The sequence below is a fragment of the Mya arenaria genome, chromosome 13 (assembly GCF_026914265.1).
Source record: "Mya arenaria isolate MELC-2E11 chromosome 13, ASM2691426v1".
Taxonomy (NCBI): Eukaryota; Metazoa; Mollusca; class Bivalvia; order Myida; family Myidae; genus Mya; species Mya arenaria.
In genome coordinates, this window is record NC_069134.1 from 8,849,429 (window position 1) to 8,874,346 (window position 24,918).

The following is a 24,918-nucleotide window of genomic DNA, read 5'->3' on the forward strand; positions in this document are numbered from 1 at the left end:
ATTAGGTGGCAGTTGTTGGCATTTTCAAGCCTGTCTTATGATATTTATCGTACCAAAAACGTATCGCGAATATTAACTCGATAGCTAGATAATTATCGGGAAAATTAAGTGGTTAACACGAAACAATTCACGAACGCTATCAGTAATATGCTAACATACGAACGCTATCAGGTTTTATTTCACCTCCCACTAGTTTCTGACCTTTTCATTGGATAAGAGAAGTAACATGGTGACCCTCTATTTTTCTACAGTGGATCAGTAAAGTCAAGAGGCGACAAAAATGGCCGCCATTCATCGATTCTTAAATTATAGTTTTAACACTTTTGCTCATGAGAGGTGGTCGATGAAATAAATCAGTTATGTGGTTTGTAACTGACCCACTACGGAAAAATGGGGGGGGGGGGTCAGTAACAGACCAACTAACAATCTTACGGCAGTTATATGGCACCATAGTTATCTTACAGTATCACGACGTATCATAATTTATATCTCGAATAGCAAACTGCAAGCAAAAAGCGTTCGTATTATGTACAAACGAAGCATTCGGATGAAAAGTCATCGTCTTCAATTTCAGCCTTACCATATCAACTTTCCTTGGTATTTACCATAGTTCCTTAAAACCTTCTTAGTTTCCGCATTCTTAAATGTACCGCTAGGAAATGTATTTGGGCTCAACGGAATGGTCACGTGGAATGACGTCCAGAATGAGGCCATTTCTGACCACTTGTCCACAACATCAACACGCTTCATGTTCATTTTAAAAGTGCTTTTTCTTTAAAAGTAGTGATATTGCTGCACAAAAATTGAAGAGTTTCACAATATGATATCAAGTATGTTGACTGATAAACTCATGCTCCTACACCAAAGCGATGATGATATATGCACATCGTTAGATCTATCATTATTAATGAGAATGATGAAACAGGGCTTCCATTTTTTAGTTAACATTACGTTGCTTTGCAATAAAATAAGCTTAAGAATACTTCAAATTTCAGGACATTCTACACCAATGCAACTAAAATGCAGAAGTCAATCCATCCCTTATCTTTTATGGCCTACGCCTTTGCATTGTTCAATGTTCAACCATTTTTGTGCCTTTAAAGGCGTACACTAAAAGTTGATGCAAATATTTACATTTTTAATGCATTATAATGTTTAAATCATTTGACTTAATGATGAGAAAAGCATATGATTAAGGTACAAATAAATAAATATTAGCTATATTTTGGTGCCTTTGAACTGGGGAATTTGTGGCCACGTAGCTTTATGCTAAAAACATTTATAAATGTTAATATTTTGTATCTGTTCCTTAACTTTATGCTTTTTTGTTGTTATCATTAGAGTCAAATTAATTAAAAATTAAAATGCATAAAAAAATGGTACCAAACTGTATTGAGGGCCTTAAAATAATAGTATTCGAGCAATTGATGCCAAAAATCATATTCGATGTTAAAATTAGAGTAACTGTGATTCCAATATCCCCTCATACCTCCCTTACCTTAAACATGATGGCCACTTCCTCTCTCGAAATCTTGCCAGTGCCATCTGTGTCGTACATAAGGAACGCCCAACGAAACGTCCGGTCCGCGCTCTCAGTGCCAGTGCCATACACGCACACACCCACAATGAACTCTGGAATAGTAGTTAAAAATAGAGCATTAATTTCGTTGTAAAGGAGCTCGGAAACAATTGTTATCTTATAGATTTTTTATAAGAATATCAAGAATGATAACATTGTGTGTGCCTGCAATCGTGAGATCCATGAGTCTTTGCAATCGAGTAATAATAAATAAGAATATAATGGACAAGAAAAGCAAGATGTGGTGACCTTTAAAGTCAACGTAGCCGTCGTTGTTCGGGTCGAATATGCGGAAGGTGTCGTCGACGAAATCCCGGGGGTTGTTGGCAAAAACACTGTAGAACAGTTCCTGGAAGTCGTCATGGGTAAGGCGATCCATTATCATATCCTGCAAATATTTAGATAGATCAATTCTTTGTCCTCGCACACCACACGCACGCGCTAAAAGTAATGAAATTCTAGAAATTATGAAGTAACTCTATTACATTAACTTCTAAATTAAGGGTATATCGAAGCCATGTTTGAAGCAATTGGAAAGGCCGTGGTGAATGAAGTAAGTATGTTATTTTCGTTCAAAATGATTAAGCATCACTACCAGAATATACTTCACAAAATTGTTTACATACTATTCCTATGGTATTGACTCATGCCACGTTGTAAGAGGGCTACACAATTTAGAGTATATAGGTATATTTTGAAAAAGCCTTGATTAACCACTCCTCGTGAGCACATTTTATTTTTCAATTAATTATCTGAAATGATCACACTTGTCATTAAAAATGGAAAATGCATTTTTAAGGACTTACCTTGGATCTTAATAAATCGCAGTACCATTTTTGAATCTCTTCCTTTTCGAAAGCCATGTCCACGATCGTATATAACTCAAACAGAGTCGTTGGGGCCTCGTCAGCCCAGCACGAGACCTCCCCGTACCCATACTTCCGGTACCTGTGTTGTCGTTTTCACTGCTGATAAGCGCGTCCCTACTCAGGATCACTTATATCGAACAGACCTTCTCGGTATCATCTAGATCGTTCAGTGATGGCTTATATATTTGTTATAAAGATGTCACTTCCTTTTTCAATTATTCCACTGCTAGATATCAATGATTTCCACGAAAATGTAAAACGTCTTAAGCGTGTGTGTTAGTCGAATCTCAATAACATTCAGGTAACAAAAATATACGACCGAAAGTGAATTAATTGTTTACTATATGTATCATAGAGTACACGAACACATTTTTTATAATTCTCAGACCAAGAGATCACCCAAGGGACCGAATCGCCCCAGTCAGATAGCTCGACTGGCCACAACTGCAGTCCAAATACCAGGTAACTGTAATCTATGGTGACATATAACTGCCGTAAGATAACCTGTTAACGTTCGCGAACTGTTTCGTTTTAACCACTTAATTTTCGCGATAATTATCTAGCTATCTAGTTAATATTCGCGAAACCTTTTCGGTAAGATAAATATCATAAGACTAAAAACTGGTTTGAAAGTGCACAGAACTGTAACTTATTCAGTGGAATTCGCTAACCATAATTAGTTAACCTGTTAGTGTTGTATAGCTCAAAAAGGTATTAGGTGGCAGTTGTTGGCATTTTCAAGCCTGTCTTATGATATTTATCGTACCAAAAACGTATCGCGAATATTAACTCGATAGCTAGATAATTATCGGGAAAATTAAGTGGTTAACACGAAACAATTCACGAACGCTATCAGTAATATGCTAACATACGAACGCTATCAGGTTTTATTTCACCTCCCACTAGTTTCTGACCTTTTCATTGGATAAGAGAAGTAACATGGTGACCCTCTATTTTTCTACAGTGGATCAGTAAAGTCAAGAGGCGACAAAAATGGCCTCCATTCATCCATTCTCATATTATAGTTTTAACAATTTTGCTCATGAGAGGTGGTCGATGAAATAAATCAGTTATGTGGTCTGTAACTGACCCACTACGGAAAAATGGGGGGGGGGGGGGGGGGGTCAGTAACAGACCAACTAACAATCTTACGGCAGTTATATGGCACCATAGTTATCTTACAGTATCACGACGTATCATAATTTATATCTCGAATAGCAAACTGCAAGCAAAAAGCGTTCGTATTATGTACAAACGAAGCATTCGGATGAAAAGTCATCGTCTTCAATTTCAGCCTTACCATATCAACTTTCCTTGGTATTTACCATAGTTCCTTAAAACCTTCTTAGTTTCCGCATTCTTAAATGTACCGCTAGGAAATGTATTTGGGCTCAACGGAATGGTCACGTGGAATGACGTCCAGAATGAGGCCATTTCTGACCACTTGTCCACAACATCAACACGCTTCATGTTCATTTTAAAAGTGCTTTTTCTTTAAAAGTAGTGATATTGCTGCACAAAAATTGAAGAGTTTCACAATATGATATCAAGTATGTTGACTGATAAACTCATGCTCCTACACCAAAGCGATGATGATATATGCACATCGTTAGATCTATCATTATTAATGAGAATGATGAAACAGGGCTTCCATTTTTTAGTTAACATTACGTTGCTTTGCAATAAAATAAGCTTAAGAATACTTCAAATTTCAGGACATTCTACACCAATGCAACTAAAATGCAGAAGTCAATCCATCCCTTATCTTTTATGGCCTACGCCTTTGCATTGTTCAATGTTCAACCATTTTTGTGCCTTTAAAGGCGTACACTAAAAGTTGATGCAAATATTTACATTTTTAATGCATTATAATGTTTAAATCATTTGACTTAATGATGAGAAAAGCATATGATTAAGGTACAAATAAATAAATATTAGCTATATTTTGGTGCCTTTGAACTGGGGAATTTGTGGCCACGTAGCTTTATGCTAAAAACATTTATAAATGTTAATATTTTGTATCTGTTCCTTAACTTTATGCTTTTTTGTTGTTATCATTAGAGTCAAATTAATTAAAAATTAAAATGCATAAAAAAATGGTACCAAACTGTATTGAGGGCCTTAAAAGCTGAACTCTCACAGATTGAACGTTTTGACAACTTTTTTTATTTTTTGTCTTGGAACGAGCCAATCCATTAGAACCAGTTATATAAGAGTGTGACAAAAAATTAGATCGCAGATTTTTACATTTAAGTTCAAAAATTGAAGTTGTATGCATTTTTCATTAAACATTAAGTTTCGAACGGAAATATGAAAATCTACGATCTGATTTTTTGTCAGCAATCTTATATTATTGGTTTGCAGATATTTACGCAAAAAATTGCTCTTGCCAAGACTAAAAATAAAAAACAGTTAAAAAATGGTAAATCTGCGAGAGTGCAGCTTTTAAACAAATACTGCAAAGAAGAATGACAATGGAAGTATGTGAATAAATCAGAGGAACGAATAAGATTTACATAAAATTAAATGAAATAAGAGTCAGTTTAGCAGCATTATAAAACAAAGACTTCCTGTTTTCGTGTAACATTCATTTAAAGTAACACTCGTATTTAAAATCAATATATAGGCATGTATACAAAAGTAAATTTTGAGTGATAAACCTTTAACTACATACTAAAAATGCATTTTTACACTCTAATTATTGTATAATAATAGTTAACATTTTGTATGCAGTAAATAAGCGGTATATTCAACATGTTTTTAAAATATTTTAATAAACGAAAAGTAGCTTTTTATAGGATCACAAAGGTAAATGTGATATTAATGTTGCAGCATTCTATTGGAAAAAAGTATTTTTTTATCTATAAAAAGCTACATTTCAGCTCAGATTCTCGTACATGCGTTTGTTTGAACATTACCTAAAAGAATAAATCTATAAACTATCATAAATTTTCACACGATTTCAGGATTTGGATTTTGATTTCTATCTAAGATGTGTTCAGAATACAGGAAGTAACGAGAATAACCCCAACTGCATGATCATAATTGTAGGATTTACTGTGTACAAACCACCGACCCGCCATCTCACTTATTTTCAGTTGTATGAAAAATTATTATACCTTAATTTAAATACTATCAAAACATGCAATAGTTGCATCCATATGTCGCAATTTAAACAAATGTAATACGTTTATATGACGCTTGTGTTGATATACATGTATAATATTGTTAAAAAGGTTCACACACTCTCATCTGTGATATCAGTTTTTAATTTTGTTGTGTGCAGTTTTATAATTATGTCATGATAAACAGGGTTATAAATGCACGTACTTCTGTCTTGTTAAACAACTCATTGGATTTTGTTTACTTTGATCATTGCTTTATTTCAATTCCTTTTCAATATTAACTAAGTCACAATAAACCTGATATTTTTCTTATTGGCCTTCAATAAACCAGCATCAGAAAGAATTTCATGTGCCGAAATTGAATATGCATGAATGAAATATTTATTACTACTAGTAATGAATACTAGTAATAAAAGATTAAATGTTAATAACAAATACACCTGCGTGAGGTGAGCGAGACATAGTTGTCACAATGGCGGTTCTGTGAATGTGCCCGCGTCCATCCGGACTGAACTTTGTCAGGACTGTATCTTGACAATGCATAATTGGATGTTTTTGTTGTTTTAAAAAAAACCAACTTGTCATGATGGTTCATAATAATGAGGTGGCATGTCGTGCACAAGACCCAGGTCTGTTCCTCAAATATCAAGGACGCCCTTAGAGGTCAAAGGTTGAGATGATCCTTCTCCGAGCTATATCTTGACCATGTCCTATATGCCTTTCAAAAAACCTTGCCATAAATGTTCACGGGATGAGGTGGCATGCCGAACTCAAGTTCCAGGTCTATACATCAAAAGTCAAGGTCACGCTTAGAGGTCAGAGGTTGAAATGATCCTGGTCTGAGATGTATCTTAACTATAAATGATACAATGTTCAAAATACTTACCATTAAGGTTCATCATTATAAGAGTGTATGTCTCGCACAAGGCTCAGATCTGTGCCTAAGAGGTCAAGGTCATGCTAAGAGATCAAACATTTGGAATGATCATTGTCCAGGATATATCTTGACAATTTGTGCTATGATTTAAAAAAAATGCCATTACAGTTCACCATGATGAGGTGGCGTGTCGCGCGCAAGTCCAAGCTCTGTACGTCAAGGGTCAAGGTCATCCTAATAAGTCAAGAGTTGATATAATCACTCCTTTGTGACAAGTTAACTAACTAATGCGTATTTTTTCAGATTATGGCCCTTTGTATACTCATTAATAATGACTATTTCATGGTAATGTTAATAACTTAAACACTTTTCAAGATATTATGTTCAAACTTAATTTACTTCCTCACTGAAATAAAACGTCCTGTGATGACAAGCTTTATATTTAAATATTGTCACACTTTAATGTCTTGGTATACTTAGAAAATTGTCATTTTTTTGTGATTTTGTTAATAACTTAAAAACCTTTCAAGATATTAAGTTTAAACATTCTTTACCTGCTCACAGTAACATGAGTAATAATAAGCTCTTTTAAGTTATGTAACTTTTAAATGCTTCATTTATTCTTTGCTCTTAATAGCTTTCATTTTTTATGTGAAATATTAATACTCCAAGTCTCATTAAAATCCTTCTTAAACTTTTCAAGAAATGAATAATAAAGTCTTGAAAGGGCCAAAAATCAGATGAAATTTGTGAGGGAGTTATGCTACTTGTCACAAAATGTTGTAATCTTGTGTCTGTATTAAAACGAATGAAGTTTGAGGTTGATATCTTAAATGGTGTGAAAGCTGTTAAGAACAAAGGATAAATGCAACTAATTTATCAACTATAATATATTTTGATTGAAGGGGCTATACTATCCGTAATTTGACGGTGCTTTAGAAAATACCTAGCAAATAAATATAACAAGAAGAAGCAGGGCATGCTCAACTTTACTGCTGATGTGAAACATGACGCTAAAAAATATATAACATAAATCCGTAGAAGAATGTTTGTTTGTTTTACATACATCTTAAGGTCAAAAATAGCGTAGACATGTACATATGTGTTGAGTTATGGTAAAGGAGTCTCCAAAATGTAACAATTATAGACTTTACAAAACTGGTTGAAAAGGGTCATTGGTTTGGTATTGAAAGAAATTACCGAAACCAAAATAACCAAAATAACATTGGTGATGAATTCCACTATGTTGTGCAATATACCTGAATGCAAGAAGGCAGTATTTAACAGCTTTATCTAGAAAAGAACAGAACAGAACAGAATTTATTGCACGTAGACTATACAGTTGTTTTGTTTTCATATACATATTAAATATATTTCAATTACAATTATACGGTGCAGTGTGAAATATTAAATCAATATTATAATCAATCTATGTTTAAGGATGAACTGGAATAGTAAATCACAAATCTATCAAACTATAATAGTATACAATACAATAACCAATATCAAAAGTTAATGTGTTCATGTGTCATAGTGATTGTCAATAGCTTAATCCATTTTGGTTGTATTCAAAACTCAGAAGAAACCAATGCAGCCTGGCCTGATCTGATTGTCTTTATGTGTTTTATGTCTTCTTACCCAAATACTAATATCCTATAATAACTGACCCGATAGCTTGGTGTATTAGGTTATTAGTTACGAAATATACATGTATTATAATTTGTCATCATGTCTACATGTATTCACATGAATATGCAGTGTGGACATACCACGTGGTTTGTGACGTCACATTTAGTTATAACGTGAAGTAAAATACCGCTCGCCCCAAAAAGGATTATCGCTGTAAGTGCGTTATTTTTATAGCGGAGGCTAAGCGGAAAAATGTACACTACACTCGGTTACTTAGCGACATGTTAAGTAATTTATAGTTTTTTAAAAAATCGTGGGCAAATGCTGAAAATGGACAAAATATTGTTTGTTATGACGAGAAGCAAATTAAGTTTCTGGTTACTTCACGTTATAACTAAATGTGACGTCACAAACCACGTGGTATGTCCACACTGAATATGTGTTGAGCGTAAATAACCTTGAACACTGGTCATTTTGAGTGGGTCTTCGCGCTTGGCGTAAACGTGTGTGTACATGAATGACAACTCAACTCCACTCAACTCAGTTCATGTTTATAAATGAGGTAAATTTCTTCCGGAGACCATGATTTGTTTAGTGGTTTCAAGATATGCATCAACTATTATCTTTTTTAAAAATGCCATAACTAAATATATTTAAATAAATCGTCGTAAAAATGCATTTTTAACACTATATTGACATTAGAGTGTCCACTTTAGGCTACCATAGTTTGTTTATACACGACTTATCAAACATTGTACATGTTTTAAACCATTTTCAACAGACATTTGCAGCATAATTATCTACCAATCAAAATTCTTCTATCAGATTTTCGAAGAAGAATGCTATTTTTATGCTTTGCTACGTACTAGATAATTATTTTGTTTGATATTCAGATTTGAGAGCAGTTCCATTTACATCACAAAGCCATGATGGATATCAGTGGGCAAAATCCATACACGGTATTTGTTCAAGTGAACTACATATAATATTAAGCATTGTAAGAGCTATATTCGCTTGTTCCTGTTTTTTCTTACAAAATGTTACCTGCATGGTGACAAAACAGTACTAGAACATTTGTCTTTTACAAATACGCTTATTACACATAATTACTTTGGTCCCCCTGGTACAGATTCCGAACCTTTCGTTGGTGCACGGAATGCTAACATTTGCTGGGAATCCCGATGGTGCAACATTGTATGAACGAGCACATACTAATATAGGTATATACATAACATCACAAGCATTTGATAAACACGTAATCTTACATGTAGTATTTAACTACCACACTGGACACAACGCTCATAGACCATAAAAAGAGCATAAGTAATAAGATGTTTAGAAATATCTTATTGTGCACTGATTAGTATGCTTACTATTCTTGTTCATATGTACTATTTTTGGCTCTGATAAAAATAGCAAACTGCTAAAAACGTTCATTTTTGAGGACGTCATCGGACTAAGCAGAATCTGGGTCCCACTCCAACAAATGCAGAAACACGGGCATGTGTTTTGTTCCTTCAATAAACTCGTCTTCAGTGATCTGGTTGTCACCGTTCTTATCTGCGGACCTAAAGAAGGTCTCAACCATTTCTTCTACTGTCGCTGAGTCATGGATGGAGTTGTTTTGGTGGCTGTTCCCTTTGTCGCTGGCGCTTCTCTTGTTGTTCTGCGAAATCATCTTGTTGATCGCCTGTAAAGAAATTAATATTTAGCACGTCTGCTTTTCGAAGAAATTAAGTCCAATTATTGCCATAGCCCTGGTGTCGTTTTCAACGTCTGTGTCATAATGCAAATTAAAAAAAACCTTCAATATATTCAATAAATGCTACCAGTGACGATATGCACGTGCTAAGCAAGAAACGTAACTCCGGCTTGAGTCATTATTGAGTTATGCCCATTTTCGACTGAAAACAACAGACGAGCGATGGCGTGTGCTCCCTGGTACTTTTGTGATTGGTTGATTGAATTTGTCTCCGTTTGTTTCTTTTGTACAAAGTTATTAGAATTGCAGCCGTCGATGACGTTTCAAACTAAACCACTTTTACGTATCTGACCTTATCTGGAGGACTTCTTATTATTTTTTTTAAAGCGCGAAACAGTTTTTGCTTCATTCGTATAATCATGTAATCTAAAATCCATTTATTTTGTATTATATCAAACGGTTTGTCAACAAAGCATGTTTTCTGACGAAGTGATTTAATTTTTTGGAAAGTATTCAATATCACATTATATATTCAATATTATAAGCATGTTTGAAATAATAATTTAACGATTCATTTATATTAATGCGAATGCAATGAGCATGCACGTATGTGTTCATTTAACGTGTGCATCATGGCACGTACAATACACACCGACTTCAAGGTGTGTTCAATAATATGTTACGAAGGTCAATCTTATGGTCATACACCATTGACTTCATTCTCTGTATAGTAGCCTAATAGGTCCGTTATCTGTATCAAGCAATCCGACTACCTACATCGTTCTTAGATCGAATTAAGTCCAATATTGAATATCACCTCAATTATGATTTCCAAGAAACCCACATGTACACCATCAAGGCCACCAAGAAGCCCACATGTACACCATCAAGGCCACCAAGAAGCCCACATGTACACCATCAAGGCCACCAAGAAGCCCACATGTACACCATCAAGGCCACCAAGAAACCCACATGTACACCATCAAGGTCACCAAGAAGCCCACATGTACACCATCAGGCCACCAAGAAACCCACATGTACACCATCAAGGCCACCAAGAAACCCACATGTACACTATCAGGCCACCAAGAAACCCACATGTACACCATCAGGGCCACCAAGAAACCCACATGTACACCATCAGGCCACCGAGAAACCCACATGTACACCATCAAGGCCACCAAGAAACCCACATGAACACCATCAAGGCCACCAAGAAACTCACATGTACACCATCAAGGCCACCAAGAAACCCACATGTGCACCATCAAGGCCACCAAGAAACCCACATGTACACCATCAAGGCCACCAAGAAACCCACATGTACACCATCAAGGCCACCAAGAAACCCACATGTACACCATCAAGGCCACCAAGAAGCCCACTTGTACACCATCAGGCCACCAAGAAACCCACATGTACACCATCAAGGCCAACAAGAAGCCCACATGTACACTATCAGGCCACCAAGAAACCCACATGTACACCATCAAGGCCACCAAGAAGCCCACATGTACACCATCAGGCCACCAAGAAACCCACATGTACACCATCAAGGCCACCAAGAAACACACATGTACACCATCAAGGCCACCAAGAAACACACATGTACACCATCAAGGCCACCAAGAAACACACATGTACACCATCAAGGCCACCAAGAAACCCACATGTACACCATCAAGGCCACCAAGAAACCCACATGTATACCATCAGGCCAAACTATTGTTGGAAAGTCTTAAGCGTTAGTATCATATCATATATATGTATCAAATATCAATATTATCTCAAATAGGATTTCATTTCTCGCTGCAAAAGGAGACTATTCAAAAGAGTTGTACCAAAACGAAAAAAGTGTACTTTAATATTATGCGAGAAATTGAGGCCAGAACTCATATTCGATGTTAAAAATAATGTAACTGTGATTCTTAACATTTAAATATCACCGCATAACTCCCATTATACCTTAAGCATGATGGTCATTTCCTCTCTGGTAATGGCGCCACTGCCGTCTGTGTCGTACATCCGGAACGCCCAACCCAACTTCCGGTCTACGCGTTCACTGCCAGACACGCAAAGACCCACAATGAACTCTGGAAAAGTAATTGAAAATTAGAGTATTATTTTGTATTTATAAGAGCTTAACAGAAACAGGATATAATTTATTCAAATAAAACTCAAAAGAAGATCAACAGTGATTACTTTGTGTGTGCCTGCAACAGATCAACGAGCCTTCACACTCGAGTTATAATAAATAAGAATATAATGGACAAGCAAAGCAATTTGATTGACCTTTAAAGTCAACGTAGCCGTCGTTGTTCAGGTCGAATGTGCGGAAGAGGTGGCCGACGAAATCCCGGGAGTCTCCGACAAAAACACTGTCGTACACTCGCTGGAAATCCTCCCGGGTAAGGCGAGTCTTGTACCTACCCTGAAAATATGTGGACGGATAGATTCGTTTTATTTATTTACTGTATTCTCAATCTGACGAAGTCCCTGGAGTCGTAGACAAAAAAACACTGCCGAACATTCACTACGAGTCCTCCCGTGTAAGGACACGCACGCACGCATGCCCGCACGCACGTACAAGCACACAGACACACGCATACACACACACACACACACACACACACACACGTACAAGCGCACACGCACACACACGCACGCACGCACGCACGCACGCACACACCCACACACACACTGCACGCACACGCTAAAAGTAATGAAATTCTAAAAAACATATGAAGTAGATCCATTGGATTAACTTCTAAATTAAGGGTATATCGAAGCCATGTTCGAAGGTACTGGAAAGTCCGTGATGAATAAAGTAAGTTTGTTATGTTCGTTCAAAATGATTGAGCTTTACTTTCAAAAAATACGTCACAAAATTATTTCTATGGTAATAAAAAAGACCACGTTTTAAGAGAGCTTCAAAATCTAGATGAAACATGTACATTTTGAAACAAGCCTTGGTTTACCACGACTCATGTGACCATTTTATTTTTCAATCAATGATCAGGAATAATCACACTTGACAATAAGATAGTACTCACCGTTGTTTTAAGATATTCGTGGTACCATTGCTGAATCTCTTCATGTGTGAAATCCACGTCCACGTTCGCCTGTAGCTCAGACAGAGTCTGTGGGGGCAACCGAGACTTTCCCGCACCCATACTTCCGGTACGTGTTGTCGTGTTCACTGCTTATAAGCGCGTCCCTTGTCACAGGATTGCTTCTATCGAACAGATATTCTCGGTATCCTCTAGATCATTCAGTGATGGCTTTAGTATTTGTGATAAAGATGTCACTAACCTTTTCAATTAATTCCACTGCTAGATATTAACAATGTCCACGAAAATGTAAAATTTGCCGCACAAAATCAAACAGTTTTGTCTAAAGGATGTGTGTTTAGTCGAATCTAAATAACAATCAGGGTATCTGTTATCTTCACACTATCGTACGCTGTATATCATATATCTTTTTTATTGTTTAAGAGCCAATAGAATAGTCACCCGCATGCAAACAATTATGTTTTGCGGCTTGCATGCATTAGGGCTGCATGACTGATGACAGAGCGCGATAATAATCAGTGTTAATCATACGCACCTATCTGTTGTAAAGGCATCGCACTTTTCCTTATATTTCGTCATATAATCATATTTGTCACATTTGTAATAGCTTCCTTCTCGATCGTCTAAATCATTAAGTCGGCAAATTAGTATGCCTTATGAATCACGACCTTTGCTAGTCCTTAACAATTTCCACAAAAACAAGCCAACCTTGTGGCACATAATCAAACTTTTTTGTCTGCAACTGTTATTTTTAGTGAAACGGGGAATCTAGATTACAAACTTAATCTTTATTATTGCATAAGAGCCAATCAAAAAGCAAATTGCAAGCAAAAAATGTTCGTAGTATGTACCACATACGGCGTTCATGCATTAGGCCTGCTTAAATGATAGAGGAAGCTAATTATTGGTTATGTCAGTCAAACGAAGCGTTCGGATGAAAAGGCATCGTCTTCAGTTTCAACTTTACCATATCAACTTTCCTTGTATCTGGTATTTACCATAGTTGTCACCTCATTATTGTTGGACGGATAGTAATAAAACCTTTCTTAGTTTCGGCTTCTTAAATTTACCGCTAGGAAATGTATTTGGGCTCAACGGAATGGTCACGTGGAATGACCTCCAGAATGAGACCATTTCTGACCACATGCCCACAACATCAACACGCTTCATTTTCATTTTAAAACCCTATTTTCCTTAAAAGAATAAGTTCTATATTGCAGCTAGAAAATAGAAGGGTTTCTCATTATTATATCAAATAAATTGTCAATTAAACAATGGCATCCGTTTATTTTTTTAAGTTAACAACTTTGCTTTACAATGACGAAGCATTAGAAATCTTAAAATGTCAGGACATTCTACACAAATGCAACTAAATTTTACCATCCCTTATCCTGTATGGTTCACCCATTGTTCCATGTTGTTGTTTTTTTCATTTTTGTGCGTTTAAAGGCGTAAAATAGGTTGATGAAAATTTTAATTTTAAATGCATTATTATGTATAACTCATTTGACTAAATGATTAAAAGGCATATGATTTAGGTAAAGATAAATACATATAAGCGATATTTTGGCGCTTTTTTACTGGGGAGTTGTGGCCACGTAGCTATTAAAAAAACACATTATTTTTATAAAGGTTATTTTTTTATCTTTATCTAAACTATATGTTTGTTGTTCTTATTCTTAAAATCAAATGAGTTAAAAATGTAAATACATTTAAAAAAAGGCAATTGTGCGCCTTTAAGGGTCTTACACAGTGCAAAAGTAAGTTTGAAGGACCAAAACATAAATGCCATATCATATTTAGTTTTGAGGTTCAATATTTCGCAATCATAATACAATCATCCGTTGCAACATGGGTAGGTGTCATGAGGAGTTGAGCAACTTTCATGTATTTACATTTTTACGGAAATGACTTTCTACCAAATTACTATGTTCATGTTTCAAAAAGGTCAGGACTACCCGACCAACAATGCCTTGCAGCTCTGTGGTGATTGCAGGTATATTGAGAAAGATATTTGCATTCTTGTAACCAGGAAATGAACTTAATTCACTATCTTGTATTCTTTTCTTGAATATCTTTCTTTTTTGAACAGATATCATCAAGAACCCGAAAGACATTGTTGATTGGGTAGTCTGGAGCATTTTGACACAAACATATATATATATTGTCGACAGACCTTTAAGAAAAAATGCAAATTCTTTTTAACCGAAATCTAATAAAATCTTCTTTCGTAAAATTTGCTCAACTCCTTGTTATTCCAAAATATGCTGAAAAAGCTGTTTGTTCTACTCCTAAAAAAGATTGTTCCTCAAAACTTGGTTAAACATGAACGTTTTAAACATTTTAAATTTTGGCCTTCCCCACCCATTTTTGCATTGTGGAGAACCCTTAAACAGATATTGCAGAAAAGAATAACACTATTGAAATATTTGAATAAATCAGAGGAACGAATGCGATTAACATAACATGAAATGAAATAAGAGTCAGTTTAGCTTCGGCAATAAAGACTTGCTTTCGCGTGTAACCTTTAAAGTGACGCACGTATTTAAAATCAATACATACGCGTGTATAACACACATAAATTTTGAGTGAATACTTCCTAAATAATGCATTTATGAATAACATTCCTGATAACAAGATTGTAATCGTGTATTTAACAGCGGAAAACAAATATTAAATGACTGGTAAGTCCTAAATGATTTACAGTGGTCAACTATCGCCTCTTAAGGTTGAGATAGCGTATATTCTGCACCTTTCTTTCAAATCAAGGGCCTTCCATCGTTCAAAAGTAAGTTTGAAAGACCTAATGCACCAGTCAATTGTAACCACGCCCCCCCCCCCCGGTCCGGGGGTATACCGGGGATAGCCGGGGAAATGGGCCGTATTTTTACCTTCCAGGTGGCCCCACAGTGCCGGGTGACTGCGGTGGTTTTATCTTCACGCCAAATATAGCGGCAAAATGGCATTATCTAGCGTCCCTTGGGTGGGGGGGGGGGGGGCATTTGGCGGGGGTTTTACCAGCAGAATGTGTTACAGGGGATGTGTTTTTTTCTACTCCTGAATACCTCAGAAATAGTTCCTAAAACTTTTTTAAACATTTTAATTTTTGGCCCTACCCACTTATTTTTGCATTGTGGAAGACCCTTGAACACGGTATCCTTTGAACCATTATTTTCGATATTTATTTATCATTTTCGGCAAATTAATATAAATGAACTAATTGTGGTACATCTTATTTGAGAGTAAGAATCCCTTTTTAAATAATGTTTCATTTAAAGCCATTTTGACTTGTTTATGATGTACTAACTGCGTCGTAGGACTTGAGAGTACACGCAGTTAAACCGCATGTAATAAAATACACTTATTTCCGTGTATTCTTTGATATTTGACGCCGGATGGATTTGAGGTGGTTCCACGAGCGAGCAAGGCCATCTCATGTTTCTGACCGCAATGTTCTTTAGCACGCAACCGTTTCATATCCATATGTTTAGTTTAACATTCTTGTCTGTTATTGCTTTTATAATTATCCTTTTCATTGATTTGAACAACTGATACAATTCTGAATTTCATTTAGGCGTTGCCCTTCTTTACAACAGAAGCACGTCAACAAAACGACACACAATATACTAGCCCTACATATGAACCAAAAACACACACTATAGGTTATGATTCTGTTATGAGCTATGAAAAACACCGTTTATGAGGCTTTGTACGCATTCATTTTAGCACCGGAGGTTTTTGACTGCGTACTCGCGTTAGGCAACGATTCTTTGTCAATGTCGAGGGAATCCAGCTGGGTGACCGGCCCCTGAAGATCACCCTCGGCCGCGGGGTCACACTGCAGTAAGTGGAGAATTGCCGGCATCTCTCTTACCCCGGCCATGAACTCTTCCTGGCTGATCGCGTCGTCATGGTTTCGGTCAGCTGACCGGAAGAATTCCACAACCAATTCCTCTATCGTCTGTATGTCTGCCTTCGTGTTGCTCATGTCGGTCGATATCATGCGATATATGGCCTATTTAAGAACAGAAGAAAACGTTTTATTAAACGCTGCTTCATAGCAATAGAAAATGTTTAATTCAATGCATTTATTAGAACATTGAATACATATGGCTAAGTTCAAACGGTTGCTAGTGTGAAACTTCATCATTTCCTATTGTCTGACTTCAAAGACTACTTCTCCTCACATAGCAGTATAAAGTTTCCAACTTCTCCTCTACATAGAAGTATAAGTTTCCAACCTTGAGCATGGAAGACATTTCTTCTCGCGAGATTGATCCGTTCCCGTCTATATCGTACATCTTAAAGGCCCACTTCAGCTTGACCTCGGGCTTGTCACTGCCAGACACACACAGGCCGACTATGAACTCTGCAGAACAGGAGCAAATAATGATACAAAAAGCCTTTGTGGAATTAAAGATAACTTAAAGATAAACACTAGTATGAAAAACGTTGAAAGGCTGTAGGAGCGACAAGAGTGATTTTTATATTTTTACAATTTTGTTCACAGGCCAAAAATTCTTTCGAGTGGCCCCAAACTGTAATCGATAAGTCCATGTCATTACCTAAAAAAGGTAATGTAAATTGATGATTTTTTTTATACAATTTGCTAGTTTCATTACAGTAACTGATAAACCTATATGGACTAGGATATTTGAACATTGCATTCATCTCGCTAGTTTATTCCTATTTTTAAGGTATTTAAATGAAACCCGATGTGGCAAGGCAGCAATATATATAATTATCTATTCCCCGCGATCCCTCACAAAGATTTTATTAAACTCTTTTCAGCTTGCTTTCAAATGCACAGGCTTTTTAAAATTACTTTCATAGAATCCTATTTCTACCAATCTTTTAGACAAGGCTGTATTTGTTAACAGGCATATTCAATTTCTAACGTTTCTTCTGATCTACGTTCGTGCATGGTATCAATTATTTAACTCCTTATTACACACAAGGCTGTTATCCCACCCACCAGACAATTAGGTTTAACTCCTGTAATTTCAGTATGCATTATTCATTACATCTGCGATAAAAGTTACGATAAGAACAGTGTCGATGTCGATATCACAACAACGAGCAAAATAGTTATTGACTAATTTCGTGTCATTAAACGATTTTGCTGGCATACAGTTTGTTTAATGATATTTTCAAGGCTCCCCAAATGAACATTTCGCTATGCGCAAGTTCAGATAATGTTATTGAGAGCTGTCTCGCTCTAACGGCACTTCTTCTACCGGATATTAAACTCTTATTCGGATAAAACTGGGAGGACAAGCACAGATTTAGTTTCAAGTATCGGTCTTGACGGAAACTACCAACTTAAAAATGTTAAAATCGATATAGAAGTACACAAACAGACAAAATAACGACAAGTCCCCACCCTTGAAGTCGACAAATCCGTCGTTGTCCATGTCGAAGGATCGGAAGAGGTGGCGGACGAAACCGTTCGCGTCCCCGTCAAACACGCTGCTGTAAACCTCACCGAACTCCCGCATTGTGAGTCTGCTCTGTCCTTTGCGCTGCAAATGGAGACCTCTTGTTTAAGTTATTCTCAAATAATATAATAAAACTTTATAGGAGATTGAATAAGTACTTGGAGGTATTGTACTTAAGCTCATTGCTGGACACCTTTTGAACTAACGCTTTATAACATAAGGTTCCTTGTTGGTTACAGGACGGAGGTCTTGCACTCAAACATACTATTCATAGTCATGACATACCTCCCCGAATTATCCCATTCTTACCGTGTACATATTACATACCTCCCCGAATTATCCCATTCTTACCGTGTACATATTACATACCTCCCCGAATTATCCCATTCTTACCGTGTACATATTACATACCTCCCCGAATTATCCCATTCTTACCGTGTACATATTACAAACCTCCCGGAATTATCCCATTCTTACCGTGTACATATTACAAACCTCCCGGAATTATCCCATTCTTACCGTGTACATATTACAAACCTCCCGGAATTATCCCATTCTTACCGTGTACATATTACAAACCTCCCGGAATTATCCCATTCTTACCGTGTACATATTACAAACCTCCCGGAATTATCCAATTCTTAGCGTGTACATATTACATACCTCCACGAATTATCCCATTCTTACCGTGTACATATTACAAACCTCCCGGAATTATCCCATTCTTACCGTGTACATATTACAAACCTCCCGGAATTATCCCATTCTTACCGTGTACATATTACAAACCTCCCGGAATTATCCCATTCCGCCCCTATGCATATTATACTTCGCTCGTAAGTTGCTCTTGTACTCACATTTCCATAATATCAGCATCGCCCTTTTGCTCTTGAACACATATTTTATTGCATTATGTTCGAATATTGCTCAATGAAACTAACACTGAAAAAAAACCTTACTGTTGAAAGGATGAGCAACTGATACTGCACACTATGTAATGATATATTATTTCAAAGAGTTTATATGTATACTTACACTTTTTCACCTTGTGATATAGTCTGACATCGCTGCACTCAATCTCAATGGTGAACAGTATTAAATGTTATTAAAAAAGTAGTTCTGTCAATTGAAGTACTTTATAACCTCACTGAAACAAAATTGTTCATCTTGCCAGAAACAAACGTAGCAAACACTGTCACTGTTACACAACTGTTCAAGTGGATGTAAACAGCCTGAACCTAATAGGTTGTGAGTACGAACATAACATACATTCCATTATAATTATCATTTAAACTCTCAAAGATATCTTGGTACCCATGGGACGATATGTTGAGTTTTCATGTTTCGTCTTTTATAATCACAAAACTGCATTCAGTAGCAATTGCAGAGTATTGACATGGTTGAGGTTTGAAATGAATAAGTTGAAACAGTTTAAAAATGTTTCGAGTCATCAACTTGGGAAACAAAGATGTTAAAGAATTCTTGTAAATCGGCAAGCATTTCTTAGACGGGATGAACATTAATAAACTATTTGATCATTACATTGTAGTTAGTCATGAAAAATGGCTAATACCAAATAAAGAATGAGATTTGCCAGCAGACACTGCTACATGGAAACTGAAAAAAATGTCCCAGTGTTCAGATATAGAAACGGGCACATGACTGGAGAAGTAGTCACATAATGTTATAACCAGGACTTGTAGAACTATCATAGAGTTTTCACAAGAAATATTGTAATGCGATTGAACATACTCCGCCCCTACAACTTCAACTCAATTTGAAAACCTTGTATGCACATGCAAAGCCTGTGCTTTTGCTGGGGTCGATCACTAGGGCCTGGACCATATTACAGAGCATTGCCGACAAACAAACTGAAGCCTTTTTGGTATTCCCTCACAAAAGCATCTGCATGATGCCGAGAGCTAGTGAAATGCAACTGCAACTTAGAAACGAATTCCGTGTGAGATACAAGGGTTTCAAAGCAAGCGTGATATGTACATCATTTTGTTATAGTAGATTTGAATGTCAACGCGTATGAGGCGTATAAGGAAGCAGTTAAATTCTATGAAATGGTGAATGACATCAGTCTATTATGTCTTTTCAATAATCTGGAGTTTTCACGGCGGTTTGGTTCGCATTTCATTACCATTTCTGATAAGCGTGACTTTATTATGTAATATGCAAATTGATGCATTTATGTACATGTTCAGTATTGCAATGTGTATTGTTTACATCAACAGTAGATTGAACATTGTTACGATGTATGTAGAATAAATTGCTCTTTATTATTTTGTCAATTACTAACAACTCACGGCAGGACACCTGTATATACGTGTTTTTTACTTGATCTCCAATTTTGCTTTGGTAGAAATTTTAGCGAAACAACCATATATCAAAAAAAGGAATAGAAATACACTCTTTGTATAATAACTGTAATGTGACTCCTGAATATAATTTTTGTAACTGACATAATTCAAAATAAGCTCGCGTAGTATTATACTGTATATTAAAAGTGACATAGTAATATTGTATCACAATTTGGCGACTTTTTTGCGTCTCGTTATATATTTGAATGTTTAATTGATGCAATATGTTTCGGGGAATACCGTTTTAGGTAATTTCAATCATAAAAGGGCGAAAACTTTTGACGTTTTTCACACATTTAGCACCTTCGCATTACTACGAATGACAAGGGTATAACGCCATTTGGGCTGTATTCCGGATTCCGGGGCTAAGGTACGCCTGATTCCACAGATAGAGCTTACTGCTTTGGGATTCCTTAAGAAAACAAGCAATCATCAATGACATTAATAATCTGAATATCATTTACAAGTAAGTCATCAATATGACAACAGTTTCGAAGAATTAATGCAAATGATTCTCGGAAGAGAACTGCAAAACCCCTTTATCACATTTGAGCCACACTTGCATAAAACGTTATTGCTCGCCTTGCTTGCTCGTCATTTATATAACATGAACGACTAATATTTATTTTATTTCTGGCTGTAACATATAGTAATTATTGCGTGCACTGGATTGAAGCAACGCAGGCATACATTATCCGGGAATACACTACTATGTATCTTAATTATTCAACAAAAACGATATCAAACGCATCCAAGTTTACTTTAACAAAAATTCTTATGCATCCGTTGTTTGTTTTTTGAAAAGGCACGCGAGGCCGTGACGAGTGCCGAAATGTTATTGACGACAATATCAACTTCCACAAGTAGAAAAAAAAAGATTCAATAACAAAGAATAGATTATAAACAAGATATCAGCAATTCAAAATTGTAAACCACAAACAAGTTCTGCTGATATGAAACATGATGTAACATGTTTTCCATACACTTAAGAAATAAAATCTATCGCGTGTGATATTTATCACCACATTTATATGTATTGGAATGAGTGAATTAAGGAAGTTGACATGGCTTGACTTGCACGGTAGTTTTGTAGTTGGAAAGGTCACATTGTGCTAGTTAAAGCCGCATATCCCGCTTCTGCTCTCGAAGGTTGCGCTGAATTGCGCGCATACAAAAACGAATTGTATCCCACAGTATGTTTCCATTTTGCTGACCGTTTCAATGAGGGTCCCAACCATCCGTGATAACTGTTTGTGGATGTTTGTGTTGTAGTTCTGTATTTCTGGCTTGGGTCCAGTGCAACTGAACAGGGTTTATGTTTAAGATTTTGACTACCCGACTAGTTTCTAAAGTTTTTCAAAAAAATATTAAATACTAAATATAAATAAATATATATAAACAATTATGAAAGCTTGCACGTTTAAAATGTTTAAGTTGTGGTTAGCTCCATATAATTTAATTGCTGAGCTTGATAGAGGCGGCAATGATTTATGATTCTCTGCCTGTTTGAAGCATTACATGAGACCCCTTATGTTAGCTGGCGTCGCAAAGGAGGTCTGGGACACTTCAAGTTTAACTTCCTGTCTATTCAAATATTAAACTTTCGCTTGGAAACATGTGCATATATGTTGAAAAACAACTCATGAGAAAATTTGCAAGTAAAAAATCCGAAAGTTGAACGTACGCGTAGCATGGCTGTTTTGGTCATCGATTCGCTTTTTAAAAACAAATAATCTAAGACAAGATGTCGGAGTATCATAATATTAAGCAGATAGTTGAGGAAAAGATGGACGCAAAAGAACCTTGGTATAAATAAACCTTGAACCCTACTATTATGGGCCTATACATTTATGTTTGTCTCGCTGCTCGTTAGTTTTAACTCTTAACCAATGACATATCGGATACCAGTTCGAAGATAAGCGATATTCCGGGAAGGGGATGGCACCCTTAATGCTAGTTCTTTCCTAATTATGATTACTGTAACTATTCTGTTCGCGTTGAACATGTCTTAGTCATTCAAAATGGTTAATTTGTGTTGACTTTTTGCAAGGGCATTCCCTATGTTACGACTAACCTATGATTTAATAATTGTATAACTAATAACAATAAGGTCAAAGCATCCAAGCGGTGGTCATTTATATTCTATATAAAAAAGTAAACGTGAAATTGTTGAAATATTCAAATATGGAATAATTGAATTCTGACCATGCCTATTGGAAAGGTTGAAACACGATAACAATATTATGTAATTACAGTACAACAGTGTAATGCCCCGTTTATTGGGTCGAAATATGTATTTCCGTGGACGGCGGTTACAAATCATATACTAATAAGTATATCTTTTTTAAATTTGAATCCTCCCTATCAAGTCCATGTTTTTACCAGTGTTTGTATGATCGTAAATATACTGAATTAATAAACATGTGTGCGTTGTAGGTAGGTCAACATGATTTGTTTGCACAATTAGAAATATCAAAGTAAGGTATTGGCTATAGTCATTTCTGTTACAATAATTTGGTCTTGCAAAGTCATTTTTACAAATAAATATTCTTGGCTTATGTTGACTTTTAACATGGTTAAAAATCTCACATGTTTGCATATATATTTTATAAGAGTGTTTCAATATATATAAAATAATGTTTTCAGATATTTTTTTTATACTTTTACAGAAATAAAGAAACAATTTTTTTATGAAATTGAATAAATGCAAAATTTATAGGAGAATTGGTTGCTCGGCTTTCATATGCCAACGTAGCAATTAATTAAACGTTGATGGATATAAAGCGATGAATAAAACAAACTTGTACAGCTGATTTTATCAGCTATGAGTCTAAATCAATGTCTCTCAGGTTCTCTGATAATAATATGTATCAGTTCTCATATAACGATTCGAACCAGTTTGTCAATAAACGGTTGAATCATAACATATCGCTGAAAGACAGAACAATCGAAATATTTTCCTTAAAATAAGTTTGTTTTTTTAAAACCAAAATGAAAACATTTTTACTTCTGTGTTGACTAATGTGATGTCAATTATAAATCATTATAAAGTACGTCCATAACCAAAAAAAAAAACAAAGAAAAGAAATTGACTTAAAATAACAAAGATCTTTTCCTTATTAGAAAATGGCATGGTAAGATACTTCTTTTTTTTAAATGGTCTTTGAGCTTAGTACATATCTCATAATCACCATTGGAAGGTAACTGCACGTTAATAATCAACCCACCAGTGTAGCCTGGTATTCCCGGAACCACTCCTCTATTTCGTCCCTCGTAAAATCCACATCTATGTTCTTCTGGAGTTCAGAGATTGTCGAAGGGTTCAATTTTCGCACCTTTGACTTGCCAGAACCCATCGCGATGATGTCTTCGTTCTACCGTTCACTTGGAAACGATTCTATAGGCTGTAGAAATATGTTGCAGCGATTTTGGCTTTTTTTGTCCCTTGTTTAATTCCACAGAGTTCTTGTAAATTCGGCAAACCATAAAAAATCGCTGTTTTATTTTTTTCTAAAACGTTTATTCCTTTCGTAATTGTATGTTTGAAAACCTGTGTTTATTTTGTTAATTGTTCATTGATTTCTGCTATGAATTAATTGCAAATAATGTTTCCCTTCCTTTGAGAAAAAGTAGAATATGTTAGTGTTCGAACTAGTCTACTAGAACACTACTTCGCAGTTCAATAAAGGCAAATGGTTTTGTTCAGTTAGCAGCCTACTTTCAACGAGTTTTTCCAATACAGGACTATTTCTATTGTACCTGTTGTTTAATTATTAACATGCGTGAAAGTACTCCCATTTATTTCGTTTACTTGTGAGTTATTGTCTGTCAACCCCTTGCATGGTTTGCTTGTAATAGAAGAAGTATTGGACATGATCTAATCAATAAAAAGTAATGATTGTGATATTTTACCAATGCATAATTGCAATAGCTTTTGTAAACAGCTTGACTTCAGAAACCGTGTTTGCCCCTAAGACACCCGTTAATTGTTTTTCGTCATTTAGAAGATCAGGGAGATTGATTTATCTGATTTTTGATAGCAGAAAATGGTGGAATTATTCATAGATGTATGTCTTTTTAGGAGAAGTATCATTATATTTCCTTAAGCGTTTTGTATCTTAATATATTTGAAATAGAGCTACAGTAACACTTTTGTAATGGAAACTACAGTAAGAGAGCTAAGTATTTCATGTGCACAATGTCCGCGTCCGGAATTTTTGAGGAGAAATAACGAAATAATCGAAAATGATTTTCAAATTTAA

The 24,918-nt window shown here is 35.8% G+C and overlaps 3 protein-coding genes across 4 annotated transcripts; all 3 read right to left on the minus strand.

Annotated features, from left to right (window-relative positions):
- Positions 1 to 156: 156 nt before the first annotated feature.
- LOC128213585 (hippocalcin-like protein 1) lies at positions 157 to 3,201 on the minus strand. 2 transcript variants are annotated; one of them, XM_052919458.1, is made up of 4 exons: positions 3,134 to 3,201; positions 2,386 to 2,734; positions 1,829 to 1,967; positions 157 to 1,632 (listed from the first exon to the last, which is right to left on the minus strand). In XM_052919458.1, the coding sequence occupies exons 2-4, from the start codon at positions 2,440 to 2,442 to the stop codon at positions 1,484 to 1,486; spliced, it is 345 nt and encodes a 114-aa protein (XP_052775418.1). In that variant the 5' UTR covers positions 2,443 to 2,734; positions 3,134 to 3,201; the 3' UTR covers positions 157 to 1,483. The 2 variants fall into 2 exon arrangements, with proteins under 2 accessions (XP_052775418.1, XP_052775417.1); XM_052919457.1 differs by lacking the exon at positions 3,134 to 3,201 and having other exon boundaries at positions 2,386 to 2,923.
- Positions 3,202 to 7,427: 4,226 nt separating this feature from the next.
- LOC128213588 (hippocalcin-like protein 1) lies at positions 7,428 to 13,615 on the minus strand. The gene is made up of 4 exons (XM_052919460.1): positions 12,835 to 13,615; positions 12,074 to 12,212; positions 11,747 to 11,874; positions 7,428 to 9,769 (listed from the first exon to the last, which is right to left on the minus strand). The coding sequence occupies exons 1-4, from the start codon at positions 12,952 to 12,954 to the stop codon at positions 9,536 to 9,538; spliced, it is 621 nt and encodes a 206-aa protein (XP_052775420.1). The 5' UTR covers positions 12,955 to 13,615; the 3' UTR covers positions 7,428 to 9,535.
- A 2,405-nt stretch (positions 13,616 to 16,020) lies between these two features.
- Positions 16,021 to 24,469, minus strand: LOC128213587 (neurocalcin-delta-like). Its single transcript, XM_052919459.1, has 4 exons — positions 23,884 to 24,469; positions 18,236 to 18,374; positions 17,094 to 17,221; positions 16,021 to 16,867 (listed from the first exon to the last, which is right to left on the minus strand). Exons 1-4 carry the CDS (start codon positions 24,010 to 24,012, stop codon positions 16,550 to 16,552), a joined length of 714 nt encoding a protein of 237 aa, XP_052775419.1. The 5' UTR covers positions 24,013 to 24,469; the 3' UTR covers positions 16,021 to 16,549.
- Positions 24,470 to 24,918: the final 449 nt, after the last annotated feature.

Coding starts and splice junctions, on each gene's coding strand:
- LOC128213585 (XM_052919458.1), bottom strand. CDS start 2,442: ATGGCTTTCGAAAAGGAAGAGATTCAAAAATGGTACTGCGATTTATTA. Junction 1,968..2,385: donor GCGATTTATTAAGATCCAAG/GTAAGTCCTTAA, acceptor AAATATTTGCAG/GATATGATAATGGATCGCCT. Junction 1,633..1,828: donor CGGCTACGTTGACTTTAAAG/GTCACCACATCT, acceptor CTACTATTCCAG/AGTTCATTGTGGGTGTGTGC.
- LOC128213588 (XM_052919460.1), bottom strand. CDS start 12,954: ATGGGTGCGGGAAAGTCTCGGTTGCCCCCACAGACTCTGTCTGAGCTA. Junction 12,213..12,834: donor ACGAATATCTTAAAACAACG/GTGAGTACTATC, acceptor ACATATTTTCAG/GGTAGGTACAAGACTCGCCT. Junction 9,770..11,746: donor AAATGACCATCATGCTTAAG/GTATAATGGGAG, acceptor ATTTCTTTACAG/GCGATCAACAAGATGATTTC.
- LOC128213587 (XM_052919459.1), bottom strand. CDS start 24,012: ATGGGTTCTGGCAAGTCAAAGGTGCGAAAATTGAACCCTTCGACAATC. Junction 18,375..23,883: donor GGGAATACCAGGCTACACTG/GTGGGTTGATTA, acceptor CTCCATTTGCAG/CGCAAAGGACAGAGCAGACT. Junction 16,868..17,093: donor AAATGTCTTCCATGCTCAAG/GTTGGAAACTTA, acceptor GTTCTTAAATAG/GCCATATATCGCATGATATC.